At 42.7% G+C, this 23,244-nt stretch overlaps 3 protein-coding genes across 3 annotated transcripts in view; all 3 read right to left on the minus strand.

Annotated features, from left to right (window-relative positions):
• The window catches only part of LOC134811976 (ATP-binding cassette sub-family B member 6-like), a 122,132-nt gene that overhangs the window by 38,948 nt on the left and 59,940 nt on the right, over positions 1-23,244 (minus strand). The window contains exons 2-6 of the mRNA XM_063819148.1: positions 13,947-14,060; positions 13,654-13,805; positions 12,096-12,206; positions 7,334-7,491; positions 6,952-7,162 (exon numbers count right to left, since the gene is read on the minus strand). Coding sequence (XP_063675218.1) covers positions 6,952-7,162; positions 7,334-7,491; positions 12,096-12,206; positions 13,654-13,805; positions 13,947-13,977 — 663 coding nt within the window. The 5' untranslated portion in view covers positions 13,978-14,060. The remainder of the gene's footprint in view (positions 1-6,951; positions 7,163-7,333; positions 7,492-12,095; positions 12,207-13,653; positions 13,806-13,946; positions 14,061-23,244) is intronic.
• Positions 16,989-23,244, minus strand: part of LOC134812050 (multiple coagulation factor deficiency protein 2 homolog) — a 50,735-nt gene continuing 44,479 nt past the window's right edge. Inside the window, exons 2-5 of the mRNA XM_063819240.1 lie at positions 18,732-18,840; positions 18,249-18,352; positions 17,914-18,024; positions 16,989-17,713 (exon numbers count right to left, since the gene is read on the minus strand). Of these exons, the coding sequence (XP_063675310.1) occupies positions 17,619-17,713; positions 17,914-18,024; positions 18,249-18,352; positions 18,732-18,838 (417 nt within the window). The 5' untranslated portion in view covers positions 18,839-18,840 and the 3' untranslated portion in view covers positions 16,989-17,618. The remainder of the gene's footprint in view (positions 17,714-17,913; positions 18,025-18,248; positions 18,353-18,731; positions 18,841-23,244) is intronic.
• Positions 19,062-22,810, minus strand: LOC134812040 (juvenile hormone epoxide hydrolase-like). Its single transcript, XM_063819229.1, has 10 exons — positions 22,714-22,810; positions 22,111-22,322; positions 21,782-21,952; positions 21,485-21,616; positions 21,098-21,231; positions 20,592-20,803; positions 20,355-20,455; positions 20,048-20,186; positions 19,625-19,771; positions 19,062-19,482 (listed from the first exon to the last, which is right to left on the minus strand). The coding sequence occupies exons 2-10, from the start codon at positions 22,316-22,318 to the stop codon at positions 19,386-19,388; spliced, it is 1,341 nt and encodes a 446-aa protein (XP_063675299.1). The 5' UTR covers positions 22,319-22,322; positions 22,714-22,810; the 3' UTR covers positions 19,062-19,385.

Genomic DNA, 23,244 nt, shown 5'->3' on the forward strand with positions numbered 1-23,244 from the left:
AGACACAGCTTTTGGAGACATTGGAGACATTGGGGACATTAGGGACATTAGAGACACAGCTTTTGGAGACATTGGAGACATTGGAGACATTGGGGACATTGGAGACACAGCTTTTGGAGACATTGGAGACATTGGGGACATTGGGGACATTAGGGACATTAGAGACACAGCTTTTGGAGACATTGGAGACATTGGGGACATTGGGGACATTGGAGACATTGGGGACATTAGGGACATAAAATGGATATTAGGAGCATTGGAGACATTGGAGACACAGCTTTTGGAGACTCCTCCTCCTCCTCCTCCTCCTCCTCCTCAGTCCTCCTCAGTCGTTCTCCTCCTCCTCCTGAGTCCTCCTCCTGGGACCTGGGTCCTCCTCCTGACCTCCTGGGTCCTCCTTCTCCTGGGTCCTCCTCCTCCTCTTCATCCTCCTCCTCTTCCTCCTCAATCATCAGTCCTCCTTAATCCTCCTCCTCATCCTTCTCGTCTGTCCTCCTCCTCCTCAGTCCTCCCCAAGTCCCCCTCCTCCTCAGTCCTCCCCCAGTCCCCCTCCTCCTATTCAATCCTCCTCCTCCTCCTCCTCAGTTCTCCTCAGTCCTACTCCTTCTCAGTCCTCCTCCTGAGTCCTCCTCCTGAGTCCTCCTCCTGAATCCTCCTCCTCTTCCTGAGTCCTCCTCCTCCTAGGTCCTCCTCCTTCTCCTCCTCCTCCTCCTCAGTCCTTCTCCTCCTCCTCCTCCTCCTCCTCCCTCTCAGTCATCCTCCTCAGTCATCCTCCTCAGCCATCCTCCTCAGCCATCCTCCTCAGCCATCCTCCTCAGCCATCCTCCTCAGCCATCCTCCTCAGCAATCTTCCTCAGCCATCATCCTCAGTACTCCTCAGTCCTCCTCCTCAGTCCTCATCCTCCTCCTCAGTCCTCCTCCTCATCCTTCTCCTTAGTCCTCCTCCTCCTCAGGCCTCCCCAGTCCCCTCCTCCTCCTATTCACTCCTCCTCCTCCTCCTCAGTTTTCCTGAGTCCTCCTCCTGAGTCCTCCTCCTCCTCCTGAGTCCTCCTCCTGGGTCCTCCTCCTCCTAGGTCCTCCTCCTTCTCCTCCTCAGTCCTTCTCCTCCTCCTCCTCAGTCCTCCTCCTCCTCCCTGTCAGTCATCCTCCTCAGCCATCCTCCTCAGTCCTCCTCAGTCCTCCTCCTCCTCCTCAGTCCTCATCCTCAGTCCTCCTCTTCAGTCCTCCTCCTCCTGGGTCCTCTTCATCCTCCTCCTCTTCCTCCTCAGTCCTCCTCCTCATCCTTCTCATCAGTCCTCCTCCTCCTCAGTCCTCCCCAGTCCCCCTCCTCCTCCTCCTCATATTCAGTCTTCCTCCTCCTCCTATTCAGTCCTCCTCCTTCTCATTCCTCCTAAGTCCTCCTCCCTGAGTCCTCCTCCTCTTCCTCCTGAGTCCTCCTCCTGGTTCATCCTCCACCTAGTTCCTCCACCTTCTCCTTCTCCTCCTCAGTCCTTCTCATCCTGCTCCTCCTCCTCAGTCATCCTCTTCAGTACTCCTCAGTCCTCCTCCTTCTCAGTCTTCCTCAGTCCTCTTCCTGAGTTCTCCTCCTCCTCCTGAGTCCTCCTTCTGGGTCCTCCTCCTGATCCTCCTAGGTCCTCCTCCTTCTCCTCAGTCCTACTCCTCCTCCTTAGTCCTCTTCCTCCTCCTCCTCCCTCTCAGTCATCCTCCTCAGCCATTCTCCTCAGCTATCCTCCTCAGTCTTCCTCAGTCCTCATCCTCCTCCTCAGTCCTCCTCCTCCTCCTCAGTCCTCCTCCTCCTGAGTCTTCCTCCTCTTCATCCTCCTCAGTCCTCAGTCCTCCTCCTCATCCTTCTCGTCAGTCTTCTTCATCCTCAGTCCTCCCCAGTCCCCCTCCTCCTCCTCCTCCTATTCAGTCCTCCTCCTCCTCATTTCTCCTCAGTCCTCATCCTTTTCAGTCCTCATGAGTCCTCCTCCTCCTCTTCCTCCTGAGTCCTCCTCCTGGGTCCTCATCCTCCTAGGTCCTCCTCCTTCTCCTTCTCCTCAGTCCTTCTTCTCCTCCTCCTCCCTCTCAGTCATCCTCCTCAGTCATCCTATTCAGCCATCCTCCTCAGTACTCCTCAGTCCTCCTCCTTCTCTGTCCTCCTCAGTCCTCTTCCTGAGTCCTCCTCCTAGGTCTTCCTCCTCTTCATCCTCCTCAGTCCTCAGTCCTCCTCCTCAGTCCTCCTCCTTCTCAGTCCTCCTCCTGAGTCCTCCTCCTGAGTCCTCCTCCTGAATCCTCCTCCTCTTCCTGAGTCCTCCTCCTAGGTCCTCCTCCTTCTCCTCCTCCTCCTCCTCAGTCCTTCTCCTCCTCCCTCTCAGTCATCCTCCTCAGTCATCCTCCTCAGCCATCCTCCTCAGCCATCCTCCTCAGCCATCCTCCTCAGCCATCCTCCTCAGCAATCCTCCTCAGCCATCATCCTCAGTACTCCTCAGTCCTCCTCCTCAGTCCTCATCCTCCTCCTCAGTCCTCCTCCTCATCCTTCTCCTTAGTCCTCCTCCTCCTCAGTCCTCCCCAGTCCCCCTCCTCCTCCTATTCACTCCTCCTCCTCCTCCTCAGTTTTCCTGAGTCCTCCTCCTGGGTCCTCCTCCTCCTAGGTCCTCCTCCTTCTCCTCCTCAGTCCTTCTCCTCCTCCTCCTCAGTCCTCCTCCTCCTCCCTGTCAGTCATCCTCCTCAGCCATCCTCCTCAGTCCTCCTCAGTCCTCCTCCTCCTCCTCAGTCCTCATCCTCAGTCCTCCTCTTCAGTCCTCCTCCTCCTGGGTCCTCTTCATCCTCCTCCTCTTCCTCCTCAGTCCTCCTCCTCATCCTTCTCATCAGTCCTCCTCCTCCTCAGTCCTCCCCAGTCCCCCTCCTCCTCCTCCTCCTCATATTCAGTCTTCCTCCTCCTCCTATTCAGTCCTCCTCCTTCTCATTCCTCCTAAGTCCTCCTCCCTGAGTCCTCCTCCTCTTCCTCCTGAGTCCTCCTCCTAGTTCCTCCACCTTCTCCTTCTCCTCCTCAGTGATTCTCATCCTGCTCCTCCTCCTCAGTCATCCTCTTCAGTACTCCTCAGTCCTCCTCCTTCTCAGTCTTCCTCAGTCTTCTTCCTGAGTTCTCCTCCTCCTCCTGAGTCCTCCTTCTGGGTCCTCCTCCTGATCCTCCTAGGTCCTCCTCCTTCTCCTCCTCAGTCCTACTCCTCCTCCTCAGTCCTCTTCCTCCTCCTCCTCCCTCTCAGTCATCCTCCTCAGCCATTCTCCTCAGCTATCCTCCTCAGTCCTCCTCAGTCCTCATCCTCCTCCTCAGTCCTCCTCCTCCTGAGTCTTCCTCCTCTTCATCCTCCTCAGTCCTCAGTCCTCCTCCTCATCCTTCTCGTCAGTCTTCTTCATCCTCAGTCCTCCCCAGTCCCCCTCCTCCTCCTCCTCCTATTCAGTCCTCCTCCTCCTCATTTCTCCTCAGTCCTCATCCTTTTCAGTCCTCATGAGTCCTCCTCCTCCTCTTCCTCCTGAGTCCTCCTCCTGGGTCCTCATCCTCCTAGGTCCTCCTCCTTCTCCTTCTCCTCAGTCCTTCTTCTCCTCCTCCTCCCTCTCAGTCATCCTCCTCAGTCATCCTATTCAGCCATCCTCCTCAGTACTCCTCAGTCCTCCTCCTTCTCTGTCCTCCTCAGTCCTCTTCCTGAGTCCTCCTCCTAGGTCTTCCTCCTCTTCATCCTCCTCAGTCCTCAGTCTTCCTCCTCAGTCCTCCTCCTCATCCTTCTCATCAGTCCTCCTCCTCCTCAGTCCTCCCCAGTCCCCCTCCTCCTCCTCATATTCAGTCTTCCTCCTCCTCCTATTCAGTCCTCCTCCTTCTCATTCCTCCTAAGTCCTCCTCCCTGAGTCCTCCTCCTCTTCCTCCTGAGTCCTCCTCCTGGGTCCTCATCCTCCTAGGTCTTCCTCCTTCTCCTTCTCCTCAGTCCTTCTTCTCCTCCTCCTCCCTATCAGTCATCCTCCTCAGCCATCCTCCTCAGTACTCCTCAGTTTTCCTCCTTCTCTGTCCTCCTCAGTCCTCTTCCTGAGTCCTCCTCCTCCTCCTGAGTCCTCCTCCTGGGTCCTCCTCCTCTTGGGTCCTCCTCCTCCTAGGTCCTCCTCCTCAGTCATCCTCCTCAGCCATCCTCCACAGCCATCCTCCACGGCCATCCTCCTCAGCCATCCTCCTCAGCCATCCTCCTCAGTACTCCTCAGTCCTCCTCCTTCTCGGTCCTCTTCCTGAGTCCTCATCCAGCATCCTCCTCCTTCTCCTCCTAAGTCCTCCTCCTGGGTCATCCTCCTCCTAGATCCTCCTCCTTCTCCAATCATACATCTACGTCTCCAGTGTCTCCAATGTCTCCAATGTCTCCAAAAGCTTTGTCTCCAATGTCTCCAATGTCCCCAATGTCTCCAATGTCTCCAATGTCTCCAAAAGCTGTGTCTTCAATGTCTCCAATGTCTCCAATGTCTCCAGGACATGTCTCTGCACCCTATTTTTTCAAAAAAGACAAAAGACATTGGAGACATTGGAGACATTGGAGACATGTCACCCCCCTCCCCCCCCCCCCCCCCCCCCCTTATAAGCGGGCACTCTGATTTCCAGTTCCGACCAGGTTAGGGGCAGCATTTAAAAAGCGCTTATGAGCGCTTTTTTATTCCGGGCACTCCCCCGTTCCGACCAGGTAAGGGGCAGCATTGTAAAACGCTTATAAGCGCTTTATAATTCTTGCCAACCCATGCCATGGGTGATAGGAAAAGTGGTAGAAAAGCGATCATAAGCGCCTATAAGCGCTTTTAAATCCTGACTCTGCCGGTGCACCCCAGGTTGCTCAGAAAAGCACATGAAAGTTCCAACCAGGTTAAGGGGAATTGAGAAATCGCTTATAAGCGCTTTTAAATTCCGGGCACTACCCCGTTCCGACCAGGCTAGGGGCAGCATCGAAAAAGCGCTTATAAGCGCTTTTTAATTCCTGCTCACCTGGCCATGGATGATAGGAAAAGCGGTAAAAGCGGTGAAATAGCGATGAATTAGCCGTAATAAGCGATTTCTTAAAAAACGCTTATAATCGATTATAAGCGGTTATAAGATGTAATATAGCTTTTTCCTGACTCAATTTTAAAAGCGCTTATAAGCGCTTTATTTGCGCTTTACAAACAGCTAAATTGCACCCCAATTATAAGCGCTTATAATCGCTTATAAATGGTTCAAAAAAGCGCCTACGAATCGCTTATCCGGCCAACCGCTTATCCACCCGTTTTTGGCGCCAATCCTACTGGAAAACCGCTTTCAAATCGCTCAGCGACGCTAGTAAGCGCTTAAAAGCGCTTATAAGCGCTTTTAAATTCAAAAAAGCGCTTTTTTGAATTATGACATCAATTATAGTCGATTATAAGCGATTTTTTTTGAACCGTTTATATAATCGTAAAAAAAGCGATTGTAAACGGTTTTTTTTTTAAAAGCGCCGAAAAAGCGCTCAATAAGCGATTATCGGCGCCGATCATAAAATATCGTTTATGGAAACTTGCCTAATTTTGTTTGATTAAGTGTTTCATATTTTATAATTACGATTTAAGGTACAGTTAAATTGTGTATAATTGCTTATTATATATTATAGTCATAACATTTTCTGAAATAATTCATTAAATCCCCGGCTGTGCCCTCGGCAGATGTATGGTTATTGGCCGGGGCCGGGGTAAATATTTTGGCCGGGGCCTGCCCCCGGTTAATTGCTAAATTTTGGCCGGGGCCGGGAAGAGCCGGGGTTGTGATTTTTGCCGGGGCCGGGGACCAGGTCAAACACTGATAACGTTGCATTACACAATTGTTGAGTTTAACATAATATTATAACAAATAACTTATAAGGTTAATGTCTTACATTGAGTTTCCTTACAATTCAACTTGAATTGTCGGGAAACTTGAATTGAATTCAAGATGTATAATTCTAGAATTATCCTCATAGAAGTTTTTACAATTAGCTGGGCAAGATGACTGGGACTAGTTGAGCTGGCGAAGCCGCGAAGGGCATAATTCAATATTGTAACTTTTGAACATTAGATTCCAATACATTATGTGTACTAGCAGGAACCCGTATAATATAACCCTAAACGGTGTCAAGACTCAATATACTAAAATAATTATTACCTATTTAATTGGCGTTTTTGACACCACTTGGGGGTCCAAATTTTAGGCTCTAAAATCATTATTCCTTGGCCAATTTTTTATTTTTTCATGCTGATTTGAAGGCCATTAAAGCATTTGACCCAGCCAAAAAAGTTCCAGTTGTATATCTTTTACGGTTTTTGCGGAAAGTCGCGTTAAAGTTGATGCCGTGGTGTCAGTAAAATGGCACAGATATATATATATATCGTCTCGCTTTATATATAGTAAGATAAGCTAATATAATAGCTAAGATGCCTGCAATATTATCTAACTACAAGTACAACTCTAATACATTTCATCGTGAATTGAGCGACTCTATTTCGATCTGTTGAGGGATTACGATCCAAGATTAACCTTCTTTTGTTTTTATCAATTATCGATAGTATTAAAACTTGCTGCATTATCAACTTACCATCTGACAATCTGTTTTCCTGATTTAAAAGTAATACTTTCTCTCCGGTGTTTTTCATTTTACATTTGAAAAACTTTTGACCCTAACCATAGTTATGGGCATGTCGATATTATCTCATTGTACACAGCAGTACAAAGTACACAAATCTGATCGAACAAATATCGGCCGATGGTGCGATAAAGTGCGGTATTAAGTAAATAGTGCAATTCTGCAAACCGCACCCACCGCACTTATATGTTGCCTCTGAACCCAATCATATGTAATTAAATTGTGCTCATTTCACTAGCAAAGCTTACAGATATAAGACCCGCGTTACAAACAATAAGAGTCCTAATGTAAGACACCAAATAGCCACCGATTATACCTGTGCATCAGAGCTGAAGAGGGTAGAAGAGGAGGTAGGATGAGGAACTTCAGGGCCACTACCAGAGTTAATGAGGAGGACTCTGTCACCATCAGAGGGTCTACAGCAGCACGTGCAAAACACTGAAGACACACTGTACACACAAATGTAGAGAAGACTCGCTACTTGCGCGACGTACAGGTAGAACTGTACTTCGTTCAATGTGTCTTGTCTGAGGGAGGTAACTTATTTGTTATCAGTCAGATAAAATTAATATATTCACGTCAAAACAATTGTACTTCTTGACTATAATAAGCTCTATGAATGGATGAAGCTTTAAAGAAGTACCAAAAAAGCAGGTTGACTTGAAGATAATTGAAAAAGGTTGGTCCAAATAGCAAACCTTTGAAAGAACCAGTGCGGACTATTCCAAGCAGAGAAAGAGCCCGCATACCTAGCAAGGTTACCAAACCAGAACAGGGACGGTACTATGGGCAACATCTTCTTACTGGTCAGATAGAGGGATGTGGTAATTATCCAGGCTATCAGGTCTATACTGATCTGAGAGGGAGAGGGGTAATCATTTCATTGTTAATTCAATGATTTGTTATTAAGTTGTGTTTTAAGAATACTATAATATCATGAAGATGATTTGAGTATGGACTATGAGGAGGTAGTCAAGTGACTTCTATTATCTAGTAAAACATTGTCCATATTATTAGTGTGTGATTAAAAAGTTCAAAGCATTGGAAATTATGAAATTATGAACACAAGATTATGATGTTTGGGATGTTTGTTATGCTTTATATAGTTAGTGAACCAGCTAACTACGTTTCCTTCGCTTTGTAATTATTGTTTAAATTATTTAGTTATATTTTATTCGATATCTTTGTCGCAAAGAAGCGGGGTAGTAAGTACTGTGTTTCGTTTCGTTTCGTTTCGTAATTGTTATTATTAATTGAGGGAAAGGCTTGCATTAAGCTTGTGTTACTGGAGCGTGTCACAGTTGTCAGAAGTGTGAAAGGAGCAAGCATGCCGTAACCACGGTAACGAGATTTTTACATCTAGCCATTAGCAGCCGGTAGCACGATATTTTGCTGACTTAGCTAATTGTACTCCTAAGACTTCAGAATCATACGTCACCGGTCACCTGAAGACCGCGCAAAGCATAATTTTGTCTCACCCCTATACCATGACAGATTGGCCATGGTAACGTGTAACTCTAGGTAGTATGTACTAGATATAATATAAATAGAAGGTAACAGGACCGACTATATATAGAGCCTGGAATCTAATCAGTTGTGATTTAATTATTGGTAGATATTGGTCTGATGACCACGTACCCCGATCATTTCCCCTTCTGTTCATGTTGTATTCTGCAGGCAAGAAGATTGACATGGTCAGACGTTTAGTGCAGTGGTCGTGTCATTTTTTAGGATGTTCCTTATGTAGATCGAGAAACTAACGCGAACGCCTTAAAATCAATGAACAAATACATTTTTATGGTATTATTATATATAAGAGTAAAATATGTACGCTAATGACGATTACAGTAACTCGGCGACTGAAAGGATGCCCATAATTTTCATCAGCACAAGATTGTATTGAAATATTATAAATCTATTATATCTAAGTGTCGTAAATCAATTTTTAATTGTCGTACGACAAAATTTATATCAGTCTGATTTTAGTTGGAATGTGACTACCGAACTTAGAAGTAGCAGCACAAATAATTCACTATTTGTCCTTCGATATTAGTTCCTATCTTAGAACAAGTATGTTCATCAGTTCATGGTTTCTTCCTTTGTGTGTTCTATTGATAAAATCAAACATTTGCTACGTCCGCCGCAGATTTTTATTCTTCCGCAGAACTTGTTTTTCTTGTGCTAATACTTTCTCGTCTCGCTTAATAAACACTAAAGCGTTTATTATTCTGAGCAGTGAGCTGTAGGCTCGAACACTTCCTCTTCTCGAAATTCGTCATGCTTATCTAGTATCTACCCTCTCCTCGCTTGGATGTTTTCTACAATTACAAGGGCGGGGATAACTTGTTTTATTGATGTTTTCGAGCAGAAACAGTTTTTCTTCACACCTGTACCGGATAACGGTTTGATAAGGACTTCATACGTTTTCTGCCTGATGTACGTGGGGTAAACACTTATGTGACTTTAATGTTTTTCTGAACCTCATGACTAGTTTTGTTTATAAGGCTCTACAGTCTACAGTTTTCTTAATCAAGATATCACTGTACTATGGGGTTCTAATATTAAGACGCAATGAAACTACCTAACTATAAGGTTTTCTATTATAGTCTACTATCTAGGTTTCTCTTGTTACTCTTATTACTGTGCAAGCTGCACCTGAAAGGTGGTACTACTGATTTTGCTGGTGATATTTTGCAGTGATTACTGTGCAAGCTGCACCTGAAAGGTGGTATTATTGATTTTGCTGGTGATGTTTTGCAGTGATTACTGTGCAAGCTGCACCTGAAAGGTGGTATTATTGATTTTGCCGGTGATGTTTTGCAGTGATTACTGTGCAAGCTGCACCTGAAAGGTGGTATTATTGATTTTGCTGGTGATGTTGTGCAAGCTGCACCTGAAAGGTGGTATTATTGATTTTGCTGGTGATATTTTGCAGTGATTACTGTGCAAGCTGCACCTGAAAGGTGGTATTATTGATTTTGCTGGTGATGTTTTGCAGTGCTTTATATTAATATGATATGCACATTTTTTCTTCGCCGACACGTCAAAGCATAACTTGTAGTTGTACTGATCATTAAAATATTCGCAAGCGCCGAATCCATCTTACAGAGAAGCCATTGTAGTCCATGTTACAGTTGACAGTTCAGAGTTTCAGTTGTTGTAACTTCATATTGCATCTGTATCTTGATTGTAGATTTGCATTGGGTTTTGATGGCCACTCATATTTTTCATAATCGCACCAGATTTGTGTCCAGTTTTTTCTCCTCCATGCTAAGTGTAAGTTTTGAAACTTGTGACCGGACAGGGAGTGCAACTATAAACTAATCGCACCGTTTTGAGAGCACCTGACAACATAGTCGGATCAACTATAAACTAATCGCATTGATTTTCTAAAACGAACTGTAATATCGTGTTCCATAATTTCAATACATAAGGGGTCGTTCACATAATATCACGTAATCAATATTTAAGCAATTAATACCCCCCTCTGTAATCAACCGTAATTAAGACCCCACCCCCGCCCCCCCCCCCCCCCCCCCCTCCTGACAGCAATATTACGTAATCATGGCCTCCCCCCCCCCCCCCCCTTGACTTTTTTCCCTAGAAAACACTTATCTCTACGTTTCATGCTACCCTGATCATGCTATCATGATGAGCCGAAACCATTGTTATGATATCCAGCCAAGCACCTTCTAAACTACTGACTATTATAGCCGGATATTCGATCAATTTCTAAATTGTATCACTGCAGCTGAACTACAACGATACTTCCCAAAGAATATCTTCTCTCATAGTTCGTTATCCCCATGACAAGTCAGGATTATGAGTACAGTAACCAAACTGTTTATAGCATTAAAAGTGATGCAGTACGGTACACTTTGGCAGGATACTACCTGGTCGTCATCAGCTCATCTTTCATAGGAGACACAATCATTCTCATAGCATCTATAAAATACAAGGCTTTCAAACTGCACAATGTGATGATTGTCATCATCCAGCACATTGCGGTCTGTGATTTGTTGGTTTCAGTTGCAGAGGTACTCCCGAAAGTTGTTTCTATTTCCGCTGGTGAATGGGTGTTAGGCAGATTCCTGTATCACCTCTTATATTATCTGAGACTTTATGTCATGATATCAAGCTTACTTCTTATCTGTACCATGACCACCAGCAAGGTGCTGCTCCTAGAATACCCCCTCCGACTCGGCGCAACATCATCCAACAAAGCACATGTGATCTGTGCGGCAAGTTGGCTAGCTGCTTTTGGGTTACCTCTGACTCATGCTATCGTAGATCGACAGGATAGCTTCTTTTCATACAGAGATTATTCAATCGAATACGGTTACTCATCTGATATTTGGAAATGGCTGCGACCTTTAAGTGCAGTGATATTCGGAGTAGTACCAACGTGTCTGGTTGTAGTGAACACAATGTATTTGCTGATAAAAGCCAAGCGAGTGGCTCGCAGGGGCCAAGAAAGTCTGAAGTGGCAAGGGATCAACGCGACTATTCTTACAGCAACGGTTTACTGTCTTTCTGTCTTGCCAATGGTTACGTACTTTATTGGAGAATCCCAAATCAAAGTTGATGAAAAAAGCCAAAGTTTCTTCCACACCTCTTTTTACAGAATAGCTTCTTCATCATTTTCCCTGAATACCATCTGTAACTTTTACATCTATAGTTTGACTGTGAATGGTTTCAGAAACTTTGTCCGATCGATAAAAACACTAGTGTCCAGTAGGCTTTCTGCCAATTTGGAGGGAACGTCAACTAAACACGGTGAGAGATTTATTGACTTAATTTTATTTACCACACTGATAAATTTCAGTAAAATTTCTACTCAGTTGTCAATTACTTACTGTAACTGTTAATTCAGAGTGTTGTAACAGTTCATTCTTCAGGTGGAGGAAAACCGAAAGCGAAAGCGAACACGGGAAATGCTAATGGTAAAATAATAGAAGGAACACCAGTATGATTGTAATTGGTAACATTTATTTTGGGAATGGATTTCGAAAACCTTTCGGAACTTGTAATTTTACAATCAGAAAATGAAAGAGACAGTTAAGTGACCCCGACCCTTTCTTCAGATATGAAAGTTGAGCCCATAATTTATAACTTTGTTAATATAAGAGTTTGTGTGTGTTTTATTATTTAGTTATTTATTTCCGGTGTTTTTACTAGGTTTACCCCTTATTTCTTAATCAATGTATCTGTTGAAACTCTTATTGATCAGTGTTTTGTGAATGATTAATGTTGTGATGTGGTATACTTGGATCGTTTTGATATTTAATATATAATTTTAATTTTATTCGTAACACAACTCATTCAGCAATTTAACTAAACCAAACAAATTCTTCTCAAGAGCATAAGAAATAATTAATGTCTTGATAAATGGTACACGAAAGTAATAGAATTTCAAATAATCACCAAACTCAAATTATAGCTGAAACGTTAGGTACTAACATGAATAATGAGGTAAGCGTATGAAGGACCCTGCATAACGATGTATGTTACCATCCGAGCAATCAGCACTCCTATCACAACCACGTGACACAGCAGTTTTAATCTGCTGCCCTGTTGAAATAATATCGTTACTGTAGTTTTACCACGATTTTACCTCAGCGTTACCTCAGTGTTACCTTAGTGTTACCTCAGTGTTACCTTAGTGTTACCTCAGTGTTACCTCAGTGTTACCTCAGTGTTACCTTAGTGTTACCTCAGTGTTACCTTAGTGTTACCTCAGTGTTACCTCAGTGTTACCTCAGTGTTACCTTAGTGTTACCTCAGTGTTACATCGGTGTTACCTCAGTGTTACCTCAGTGTTACCTCAGTGTTACCTCAGTGTTACCTCAGTGTTACCTTAGTGTTACCTCAGTGTTACCTCGGTGTTACCTCAGTGTTACCTCAGTGTTACCTCAGTGTTACCTCAGTGTTACCTCAGTGTTACCTCAGTGTTACCTCAGTGTTACCTTAGTGTTACCTCAGTGTTACCTTAGTGTTACCTCAGTGTTACCTCAGTGTTACCTCAGTGTTACCTTAGTGTTACCTCAGTGTTACCTCGGTGTTACCTCAGTGTTACCTCAGTGTTACCTCAGTGTTACCTCAGTGTTACCTCAGTGTTACCTTAGTGTTACCTCAGTGTTACCTCGGTGTTACCTAAGTGTTACCTCGGTGTTACCTCAGTGTTACCTCAGTGTTACCTCAGTGTTACCTTAGTGTTACCTCAGTGTTACCTTAGTGTTACCTCAGTGTTACCTCGGTGTTACCTCAGTGTTACCTCAGTGTTACCTCAGTGTTACCTCAGTGTTACCTCAGTGTTACCTCAGTGTTACCTCAGTATTACCTCAGTGTTCCCTTAGTGTTCCCTTAGTGTTACCTCAGTGTTACCTCAGTGTTACCTCAGTATTACCTCAGTGTTACCTTAGTGTTACCTCAGCTCAGTGTTACCTCAGTGTTACCTCAGTGTTACCTTAGTGTTACCTCAGTGTTACCTCAGTGTTACCTTAGTGTTACCTCAGTGTTACATCAGTGTTACCTTAGTGTTACCTCAGTGTTACCTCAGTGTTACCTCAGTGTTACCTCAGTGTTACCTCAGTGTTACCTCAGTGTTACCTCAGTGTTACCTCAGTGTTACCTTAGTGTTACCTCAGTGTTACCTCAGTGTTACCTTAGTGTTACATCAGTGTTCCCTCAGTGTTACCTTAGTGTTACCTTACCCATGGTACAATCCAGCCACATAACAAGGAGTCGAGAGAAATTTTTGCAAGTATGACGTAATGACGGATCAAACATTCCAAATCAATCAGGGACCGTTCACATATTACGTAATCGCTTTTTGGTCAATTTTTAACCCCTCCTCTCTCCCCCATCCGTAATCAATTTTATACATAGCTATTGTGTCAAAATTACACTAGCGTCATCATTTCGAACCCCCCCCCCCTCGGCTGATTACGTAATATGTGAACGACCCATAAAGAGACTAATCAGTTATTTAAACGAAGGTGAAAGTGAAACTACAAACCCACGTAGGGAGTTTGATCGGTTCTTTGGGGGCGATCAGTGAAACTAGGAGACCGAAGAACGCCAGGGTTCCCAGAAGAGTTGCACATAGCAACTCGTACATGCATGGGTTTATACCGTCATCAAACCATTGCGTTATCGAGATAGGACACACTGATTAGTTCACAAATAATTAATCGTATTTATTCGAATTTGTCGAATCAGGGTAAATTATTTGCTGTTTAATAGGTAAAGTCAATTATTCAAATAAGAAAGAGGATAAAATAATACTCGTAATAATATTCTGGAACCCACCATTGATGTCTTTAGGCAGTAGTACCCTCATTTTCTCCCTCAAGATGGTAAGATCTCAGTTAGGCTATGTGTTATGTTGGCGAGCTAGATTGGTCCATCTGAATCCTTCGTGCACTAAGTCAGATTATTGTCATTGTTTTAAAAACTTAATACAAATTATTCATTTTTGGTTGAATTGTAATTTAAACTTTTAAACTGATCAAAACAAATAAGACAAGTTGGTTTGCTACTGTCCACTTTACGACAATATTAAACTATCATCATGATTTTAAATTATGTGATACCAGCTGTATTAATTTAAATAGTTGCACGTGTAATTTGTATAGTTGTTTTGGTCCAAAAGAATTTTGGAAACCTTGATTGCATATTTTCTAGTATTATACTTTCAAAGAAAGGAAAATAAAGTCTATGAAATGAATTATGAACCCAAAATTATAATATAGTAAATTATCGTGACGCCACGGAAAAGAAAAGTGGAAGTAACCCCTTTATGTTTAAAAGCTATTTTCTTAGTTTTTAGCCAAAGCGATTTTCGCATAAAACATGATAACATATAATACAATTTTGGAACAATCGAAAATTCAGCAATATTAGATTTTAAAATATATAAATTAAGCAAAATAAAGGTATATATACCTTTATTTTGCTTAATTTATATATTATTAAAATAATGCGTGATTGAGCAATTAAAAGATTAGAACTGACAAAGAACAAAAATGAACAATAATTTAATATACAGAACTGTGAAGACTCACAGTGACCATTTGACCAAAATACAGATGTAACTTGTTGTTCTACAGTTCAGGTGTATTGATAAGCTTATCAAATTATGATAATACTATGTAACCCTGCCTTCGACCGGATTTCATTGTCGCAGTTAAAACGGTGCCAAAGTATAAACCCGCTTAGTCAAAAACCCGCATCAGACTGCAACAAAATTGTCAAGCAAATAGGAGTCATGAGTAAAGTAAAATTTCAAGTAGCAGAATATGAAGTATTACCAGAGAGGGTGAAGCATTACCGGGGGGGGGGGGTGTCATGTCCGTCTATGTCCGCCTATGTCCTGTCCTTTTTGGATTCTATGAGACAACGGACGTGTTTTTTGGGACATTGGCGGACACGGACGGACATTGGCGGACTCGGACGGACATTGGCGGACTCGGACGGACATTGGCGGACTCGGACGGACATTGGCGGACCCGGACGGACATTGGCGGACTTGGATGGACATTGGTGGACATTAGCGGACATTGGTGGACATTAGCGGACAAACATTTTGAGGACTGAAGAGTACTGAAGAGTACTGAAGAGTACTGAGGAGGATGGCTGAGAAGGATGGCTGAGGAGGATGGCTGAGGAGGATGAATGAGGAGGATGACTGAGGAGGATGACTGAGAGGGAGGAGAAGGATCAGGAAGATCCAGGAGGAGGAGGACCCAGAAGGAGGACCTAGGAGGAGGAGGAGGAGAACTGAGGAGGATGACTGAGGAGGAGGAGGACTCAGGAGGAGGACTGAGGAGGACTGAGAAGGAGGAGGATGGCTGAGGAGGATGGCTGAGGAGGATGGCTGAGAGGGAGGAGGAGGAGGAAGAGGAGGAAGAGGACTGAGGAGGAGGAGGAGAAGGACTGAGGAGGAGAAGGAGGACCCAGGAGGAGGAGGACCCAGGAGGAGGACCCAGGAGGAGGAGGAGGACTGGGGAGGAGGAGAACTGTTGAGGACTGATGAGGAGGACTGAGGACGAGGAGGAGGAGTAGGAGGAGGACTGAGGAGGAGAGGAGGAAGAGGACTGGGGAGGATCAGGAAGACCCAGGAGGACCCAGGAGGAGGAGGAGGAGGACTCAGGAGGAGGAGGAGGACTGAGGAGGACTGAGGAGGAGGACTGACGATGACTGAGAAGGAGGAGGACTGAGGAGTACTGAGGAGGATGGCTGAGGAGGATGGCTGGGGAGGATGGCTGAGGAGGATGACTGAGGAGGATGACTGAGAGGGAGGAGGAGGAGGACTCAGGAGGAGGACTCAGAAGGAAGAGGAGGAGGACTCAGGAGGAGGACTCAGGAGGAGGACTTAGGAGAAATGAGAAGGAGGACTGAGGAGAACTGAGGAGGAGGAGGAGGAGGAGGACTGAATAGGAGGAGGAGAAGGAGGGGGACTGGGAGAGGACTGGGGAGGAGGAGGACTGATGAGAAGGATGAGGAGGAGGACCCAGGAGGAGGAGGACTGAGGACCGAGGAGGAAGAGGAGGAGGATGAAGATGAGGAGGAGGATTGAGGAGGAGGAGGATTGAGGAGGAGGACTGATGAGGATGGCTGAGGAGGATGACTGAGAGGGAAGAGGAGGAGGAGGAGGACTCAGGAGGAGGAGGAGGACTGAGGAGGACTGAGAAGGAGGAGGAGGAGGAGGACTGAATAGGAGGAGGAGGAGGGGGACTGGGGGAGGACTGAGGAGGAGGATGGAGGACTGAGGAGAAGGATGAGGAGGAGGACTGAGGAGGACTGAGGACTGAGGAGGAAGAGGAGGATCATGAAGAGGAGGAGGAGGACCCAGGAGGAGGACTCAGGAGGAGGAGGAGGACTGGGGAGGAGAAGGACTGTTGAGGAGGAGGAGGAGGAGTAGGAGGAGGACTGAGGAGGGGAGGAGTAAGAGAACTGAGGAAGATCAGGAAGACCCAGGGGGAGGAGGAGGAAGAGTAGGAGGAGGAAGCATCTAAATGTTATTTCCATTTTTGTCCGTTTCTGTCCATTTTTGTCCGCTTTGACCTTTGTCCGCTCTATTTTTTGTCCGTTTTGAAAATATAGGGTACCGAACGGACAAAAAACATGATCCCCCTATAACAGCAAAAATTGAACATTTTATTTAGCAATTTAGGTGTCCATTTATGTCCGCCTATGTCCGCCTATGTCCGTCTATGTCCGCCTATGTCCGCCTATGTCCGCCTATGTCCGTCTATGTCCGTCTATGTCCGCCTATGTCCTGTCTTTTTTGGGTTCTATGAGACAAGCGGACATAGACGGACGTGACACCCCCCCCCCCCCCCCCATTACCAAGAGAGGGTGAAGCGAACACATTTAAACTTAATTAACATATCGAAACAGAATGTTGTGCCCTATTTGAACTTCCTATAAAGCACCGTTCACCCGACAATAACCTTATTACATGAAATTTTAACCTCTCTTTAGTCCGACAGTAAATTTTTGCTCACTTTATTTGTTGTCAGGGCGGACGGTAAGTAATTGGTATGGAGGCAAATCCGCTCCCTCACTCAGACTGAGGAGCTAAGTGTCTCGTGATCGGACCTCGTCTCTATTTCAGATCAATCTGTCGCTGTAATAAAAAGCAGCATGCGACCAATTCAACCACAAATTGAACCACTTAGAGGTTGTTCGCATATTATACAATCACTATTTAGCTAATTTGTAGCCCTATTGGTCCTATTGGTAATTTGCAGTGGCTAAAAAACATGGTGAAACTTACATCATCAACAAAAAGCTAAAACCAATTCATCAATATAGTATAACCCTCGATAAAAATTCGACTTTAATTATTCTTATTTCTTAACAAAAAAATCAAGCTATTATTCTTGAAATCAATTAGTATTTAAGGTTTAATCTCAATTTAAATTTAACAACAAATATCAGCGCCTCTTTTGTCTACCAGTGTTTAAATTAGTTTAATTAACTGGCTTTTTTAACTTGTCCGATGTACTCCGCAAATGATACAAGGCCGTCGTTGTTCTTGTCGAAATCTTTCAAAGTTAAATCTACGATACCTGAGAAAGAAATATCGTTAATATTAGGAGTAGTGCGCACATTTCATGATATTGTGTTACTTAAATAACATAAGAAAGGTGTTATGTATGGTTTTATGTATGGAAACACAGATCGAGATGATTAAGTTGATTCTGAAATACTGGAAATTCAATGCAAACCATATATACAGATAATAAGATAATAACTTAAAGGAACTAACCGACATAAGTTTGTAAATCTTTATCATATTGTTCAGCAGTGTAAGTGTCATCTATCTTCTTACTTCTGTGATCTCCAAATGAGGTGAGGAGTTCTAACCCGTCCATAAATCCTGTATATAATTAACTTATAACTTTAGTGAACATTGTGATACATATAAGTTTAAAACTCGGCTTCGCCTCACACTTGAAGAGCCCTTCGGTGAATAGACGGAGAAGTGAGAACCCTACGCAAAGCACTGTCAGTTCAAGGCAGAGTAAGTTCTCTTGGTTTAAAACACGAGTCTAATAAAGTCATTTAAAATCTTAAAATCTCTGATTTCTGAAAGAGACAAACCGTCTTTATCGGTGTCATGAACGTTGAAGTATCCAAAATAAACATCATCTTCAGTGTCTAGTTTCACATCCTCTGCCATCTCAGCTAAGTGTTCTTGTAGATGCCTGTAATCGTGGTATGTGAATATTCAAGAAATCACTTCCTGTCACTCAATAATTTGTAACTGTTCCACAGCATTAGATATTATTAGCTTTGTAACGTTTAATAAAATGTTTACACAACAGTACACACCATCAAACCCTAGTGAGCGGTCAAAGTGCGGTCGTTCGTGTCGGGTTATGATTTAGTTCTGTCGAGTTCAGTCCTGTTTATAGTCTAATCTGCAATCTGTGCGATAGCAGTCTTTTGTTTAGTTAATATTCCGTTTTCTCAGAATATAGTCAATCGGAGATTTACCATTCTTTAAATTTTGACATGTCACTGTTGAGTCTGGTTGACAAGTTGTGTCTACCTCGTTGGGTTTAAGTCGGGTTTACAACTCACTCTTTCATGTGCTCATCATCAGGGTTAACTTCGAAACTCTTGCTTTCGTGTGCCATTACTCCACAGAAGAGTAGAACTAACACCAACATACCGGTCATAGCTGACATTTCTGTATTATATATGAGTTTATTTGATAGCGGTAGGAACCGAGAACATGATTAAATTACGATGTTTTTTATGTTTGATTCTATGACACAGAATACTCATGATAATAAATCCTCAATATTTTTTGTCTTAATTCATTGTTCTGTAATGCGTATTTTCTCAAGATTGGTGAGATGAAACATTCCATTTACGAGCATTATGCTAAATAAAATTAAGAATACAATTAAAAGATAAATTTAAAAGATGTACAAATGACAACGAGATACATATTGCAGGATAACAATTCCAGGGAACATAATACTTCAAAGAATGTTTCAAATTATAAAATAATGCTTCGTCACGCTTTCCCGACAATCCACTTCGTCAAATATTTTCAAACAGAACAAAAATAGCTCTGAAAACCAGGACTTTATAAACATATTCAAACCACGGTTATTAATTAATGCATCTAATATTTTATCTAATATGAACTTTTAGAACAGTATCTTGTGAAAGTAACATAAACTGAATTATCGCCCTCTTTGTAAAAATGAAGCTATGTTTTTATCTTCACTGGATCTTATGAATAAAAGTGGTGAGATCCTCCACAACTCCATCAGTATTGTCAAGATGAGAGAAATGTCCTCCGTGGTCGTGGTAAGTAAATCTGAGGATAACAATTCAAATTATTGTGATAATAGCCGGTTTGGACTTTAAAAATAACGTCTAACGAGCCACAGATTTCTGAGCCTTGAATGCCACAAACATTAACAATAATTCACAAAATGAACAAACAAGGATAAACTAACTGTTTGATGTTGTTGAAAGTTCTCCAGGACGTGAACTTGGTAAGATGTATTATCTCGTTAGGAAAGTTGGAGATAGCAACAGGAACTGTGGGAATTGTGAAGTTCTCCAGATATTCTCGGTCATTCCAGTAAAAGTCGTAATACATCCTGTAATCAATTACATTAATCAACCAGCATTCCTTTACACAATATTCTGTTTTTATAACGTTCTACCACTCTGTAACATGAGCGGAAAGTTTGTCAGTTTATTTACGCTGAAAGCAAAGTTCAACTTTGACTCAAAGTTGTCCTCAACCAGGATATATCCTGTAGCTGTCTTTGCACGGATAAGGAATAGTTTAAGTTCCATCTATCTTATTGTTGCTATCTTATTGTTGCTACAACTCGAAGAAGTAGCAAATAACAACAATCTCAAACAATTACCTGAGGGAAGCCTGAGCGTTCCTCATGGCCCAGAAGATAAGAACAGTTGCACAGACATTATCTAAACCATAGTTGATGAGTCCTTTTCTCCACTGTTTAGGGTCGTTGTTCGGAGCACTCATTGTAACCAGAGGAGAACCTTGAAAGAGGATAATTAGTGAAGGTTGAGAACATACTTTATATTTACAGAAAATAAAGTGAGCCCAAGGCTTTAGAGCAAGCAGATTTCATAAAGCTCAGAAGTCGACAGATTATAAACAATTTCCAACTCTTCGTTGTGAGATATAAAACATATCCATGTGTTCACCTATCCAGGAGATGAGTCCGAGAGGTGAGTCCACTAGAGCGTATCCTAATGTGTCTGGTATAACTGTCTGGATGTGGAAGAAGGCAAACTTCTTGTACATCCTGGGGGAGAGGGAGCTTAGCAATAATATCATTTATAAATACTTTAACATCACAAGCTGACTTATAGATATATCAGGGCTAAATTACAATTAAAATACAGAATTGCATATTCGCAGTGACTACAAAGGTAGGTTACCTCTCTTCTAGTCCAGATATAGGGTTGATAAAGGCCTCTTCCTGATGCGTCTGGTAAACCAACTTAGGAGCGAACAAGCCAACTAGCAGCTGACTGACCTGTCTCCAGCCGAAGTGAATGTGGTTCAATGTGTTGTGCAGACCGATCACGTGATCAGGATACACGTGGGTCATTACAGCTCCGATTATTGCTCCCCAGTCTCCACCGTGTATCTGGTGAAATGGAGAGTACTGAGTAACGGGAGAATCAGTTTCAAGGACCTAGTTAGAATGTAGTGTCCTATAACCACACCTAAGAGACTGAACTTCATGATATAGTTATATTATATCTTATTCAGCAGTTTGACATGCCCACTCTCCCGTTTTTGTATTTAAAGTACTTGAAAACCTCGGATTTTTGAGTGGTCTTTATGCACTTTTATCAGAAACGGCAGCACTAACATCTGAATATATCATGTAAACGCAATTTAAACCATGTTTACACAAAGGATCCGTCCCCTAACTCACGATATATTTGTGATATCCTAGTTTCACCATGAGTTTGTGGTATGTAAGAGCGACAATACACGGTGAAACACCGGGCAGTGTGGGAGCTTCTGTAAAGCCGTGTCCAGGCAGACTGGGTGCTATTACTGTATACCCTGGAGAAGATGGTGCTATTATTAGATTTACAGGGGCAGTGGTAATACATATATCAATCATCAATATTATCATTATTATTGAGATTTACACAGAGCAGTGATAATCTATTAAGTTATCTTAGTTATGTTAATGTACAATAAGTACAAAGTAATATTATGTATAATATTAATGTATAGCAATATTATGTTGGTTCAAAATAAATAGGGCAAAAAACACTGTACTCAAAATGACAGAAAAGGGTAGAGGTCTAACCTTGCTCAACCAGCATTGGGATTGATTTGTGGAACTCCCAAACTGTGCTTGGCCAGCCATGAAGTAACATGATAGGAGTGGACTTCTTCTCCTCACTTCCAACCATGTGTATAAAGTGCAAGTTGATATCTCCTGGGAAACAACAGGAAGTTAATATTTATTGTTTCTACAAACTTGAAATAATACCTTATTTACGAAGTATGTAAATGGAAAATGGAGCAGGTTAAATTTCACAAAATCTTGACAACCAGTAAGTAGTCAATACAGTGGTCTCTGTTAAAAAATCTAACAACTTGCCTATAACAGTTTTAAAATGTTTAAACTGATCAAGGACACTGTTAACATCTGCAATCTCGTAGAAATCAGTCAGGTGATTAGCTACCATGTTAACATAGCTAACTGGAACACCGTAAGGGCTGCTGTCAGGGTCCTCCAGGTTATTGTTTATAACCCTCTTTCTCAGACGATCTGAATTGTGGAAAATGTGAGATTTGTGGATGACAACTTGATTGGAAAACTGAACATATCATCATTTAAGGGTTACAGTATAGGACAGTTTCAATGAAATTAAGTTTCAAATTCCTGGACGTTGCTATCACACAAAATAATCATTAATTGTAAATCACCTATCATGTCGAGAAAAAACTCCTCAGTAATCAGATCAGTAGGATTAAACTCGACAACATCTGAATCTTTCCAGGATTCGGCCAATTCAATATAGCCTTGTTTCCTTTCCTTCATCATGGCAGATATCTTGCGTTTCTTCATAAAGGTAACGAGTCCAGCCACAGCAAGGGGCATCCCAACTATCACTACTATGTAGCAAAGTTCCATCACTCTGAAGAAGGTATGGTTCAATTTTGCAAAACAAAGTTGATTATCAGAAAGCTTCAAGAAGGAATTTGTCTGTAAGTCGAGTAAATTAAGAAATGTCAATTTGACAAAGATTGTTTCAAAAATATCATATTAATATTGTGATGTTATCGATCAAAGCAAAATATTCAGTGTTCACTGGAAACGTTAAATTCAATTTATAAAGCAACGCAACTCAATAGAATTTGATACTATTGACAATGAACACATTAGGGATAACTTAATCTTCAAATTATCTCATAAGCAAGAAGATCAAATTTCAACCTGAAATTGGTGATATCAACTCCCATCCAATCAAATATCTCCCAACATTAATTAATCAAATATCTCCAGTATTAATTAATAATTATGTTTACCTAAATTATCTGCATCAACTTTAATCCGCCTTCTTGTCTTAGCACCCCACTGTATGATTATTTACCAATGTAAATAACATTATAAATCCAGCGAACTAATGTTGTTGAAACCTGTAACTGAGAGTTTGAAATAAACGAACAAAATTCGTCAAGAAACAAAAAACGATATTTTTTTAATTTATCGATTTTGACACCACCTGAGAGTCTAATTTTTGGGACCTTTTGTATTTCTTCATACTGATAGAAAGGCCATAAAAGCATTTGACCCAGCCAAAAACGTTTCAATAATATATCTCTCACAGTTTTTGCGGAAAGTCGTATTGAAGTTGATACTGCAGTGTCAGTAAATGGCAACAGATATACACCAATATCGTCTAGCTTTATATATACAGTAAAACCCCGATTTATTGCGCCCCCGATTCACCACATACCCCAAAATACCGCGGCCATTTCCTTTCCCCCAAATAGGGCTAAACATACATAATGTAAACCCAACAAACCCCGACTTAATGCGGACCCCGATTTACCGCG

Source organism: Bolinopsis microptera, chromosome 1 (genome assembly GCF_026151205.1).
Source record: "Bolinopsis microptera isolate Bmic1 chromosome 1, MBARI_Bmic_1.0, whole genome shotgun sequence".
NCBI lineage: Eukaryota > Metazoa > Ctenophora > Tentaculata > Lobata > Bolinopsidae > Bolinopsis > Bolinopsis microptera.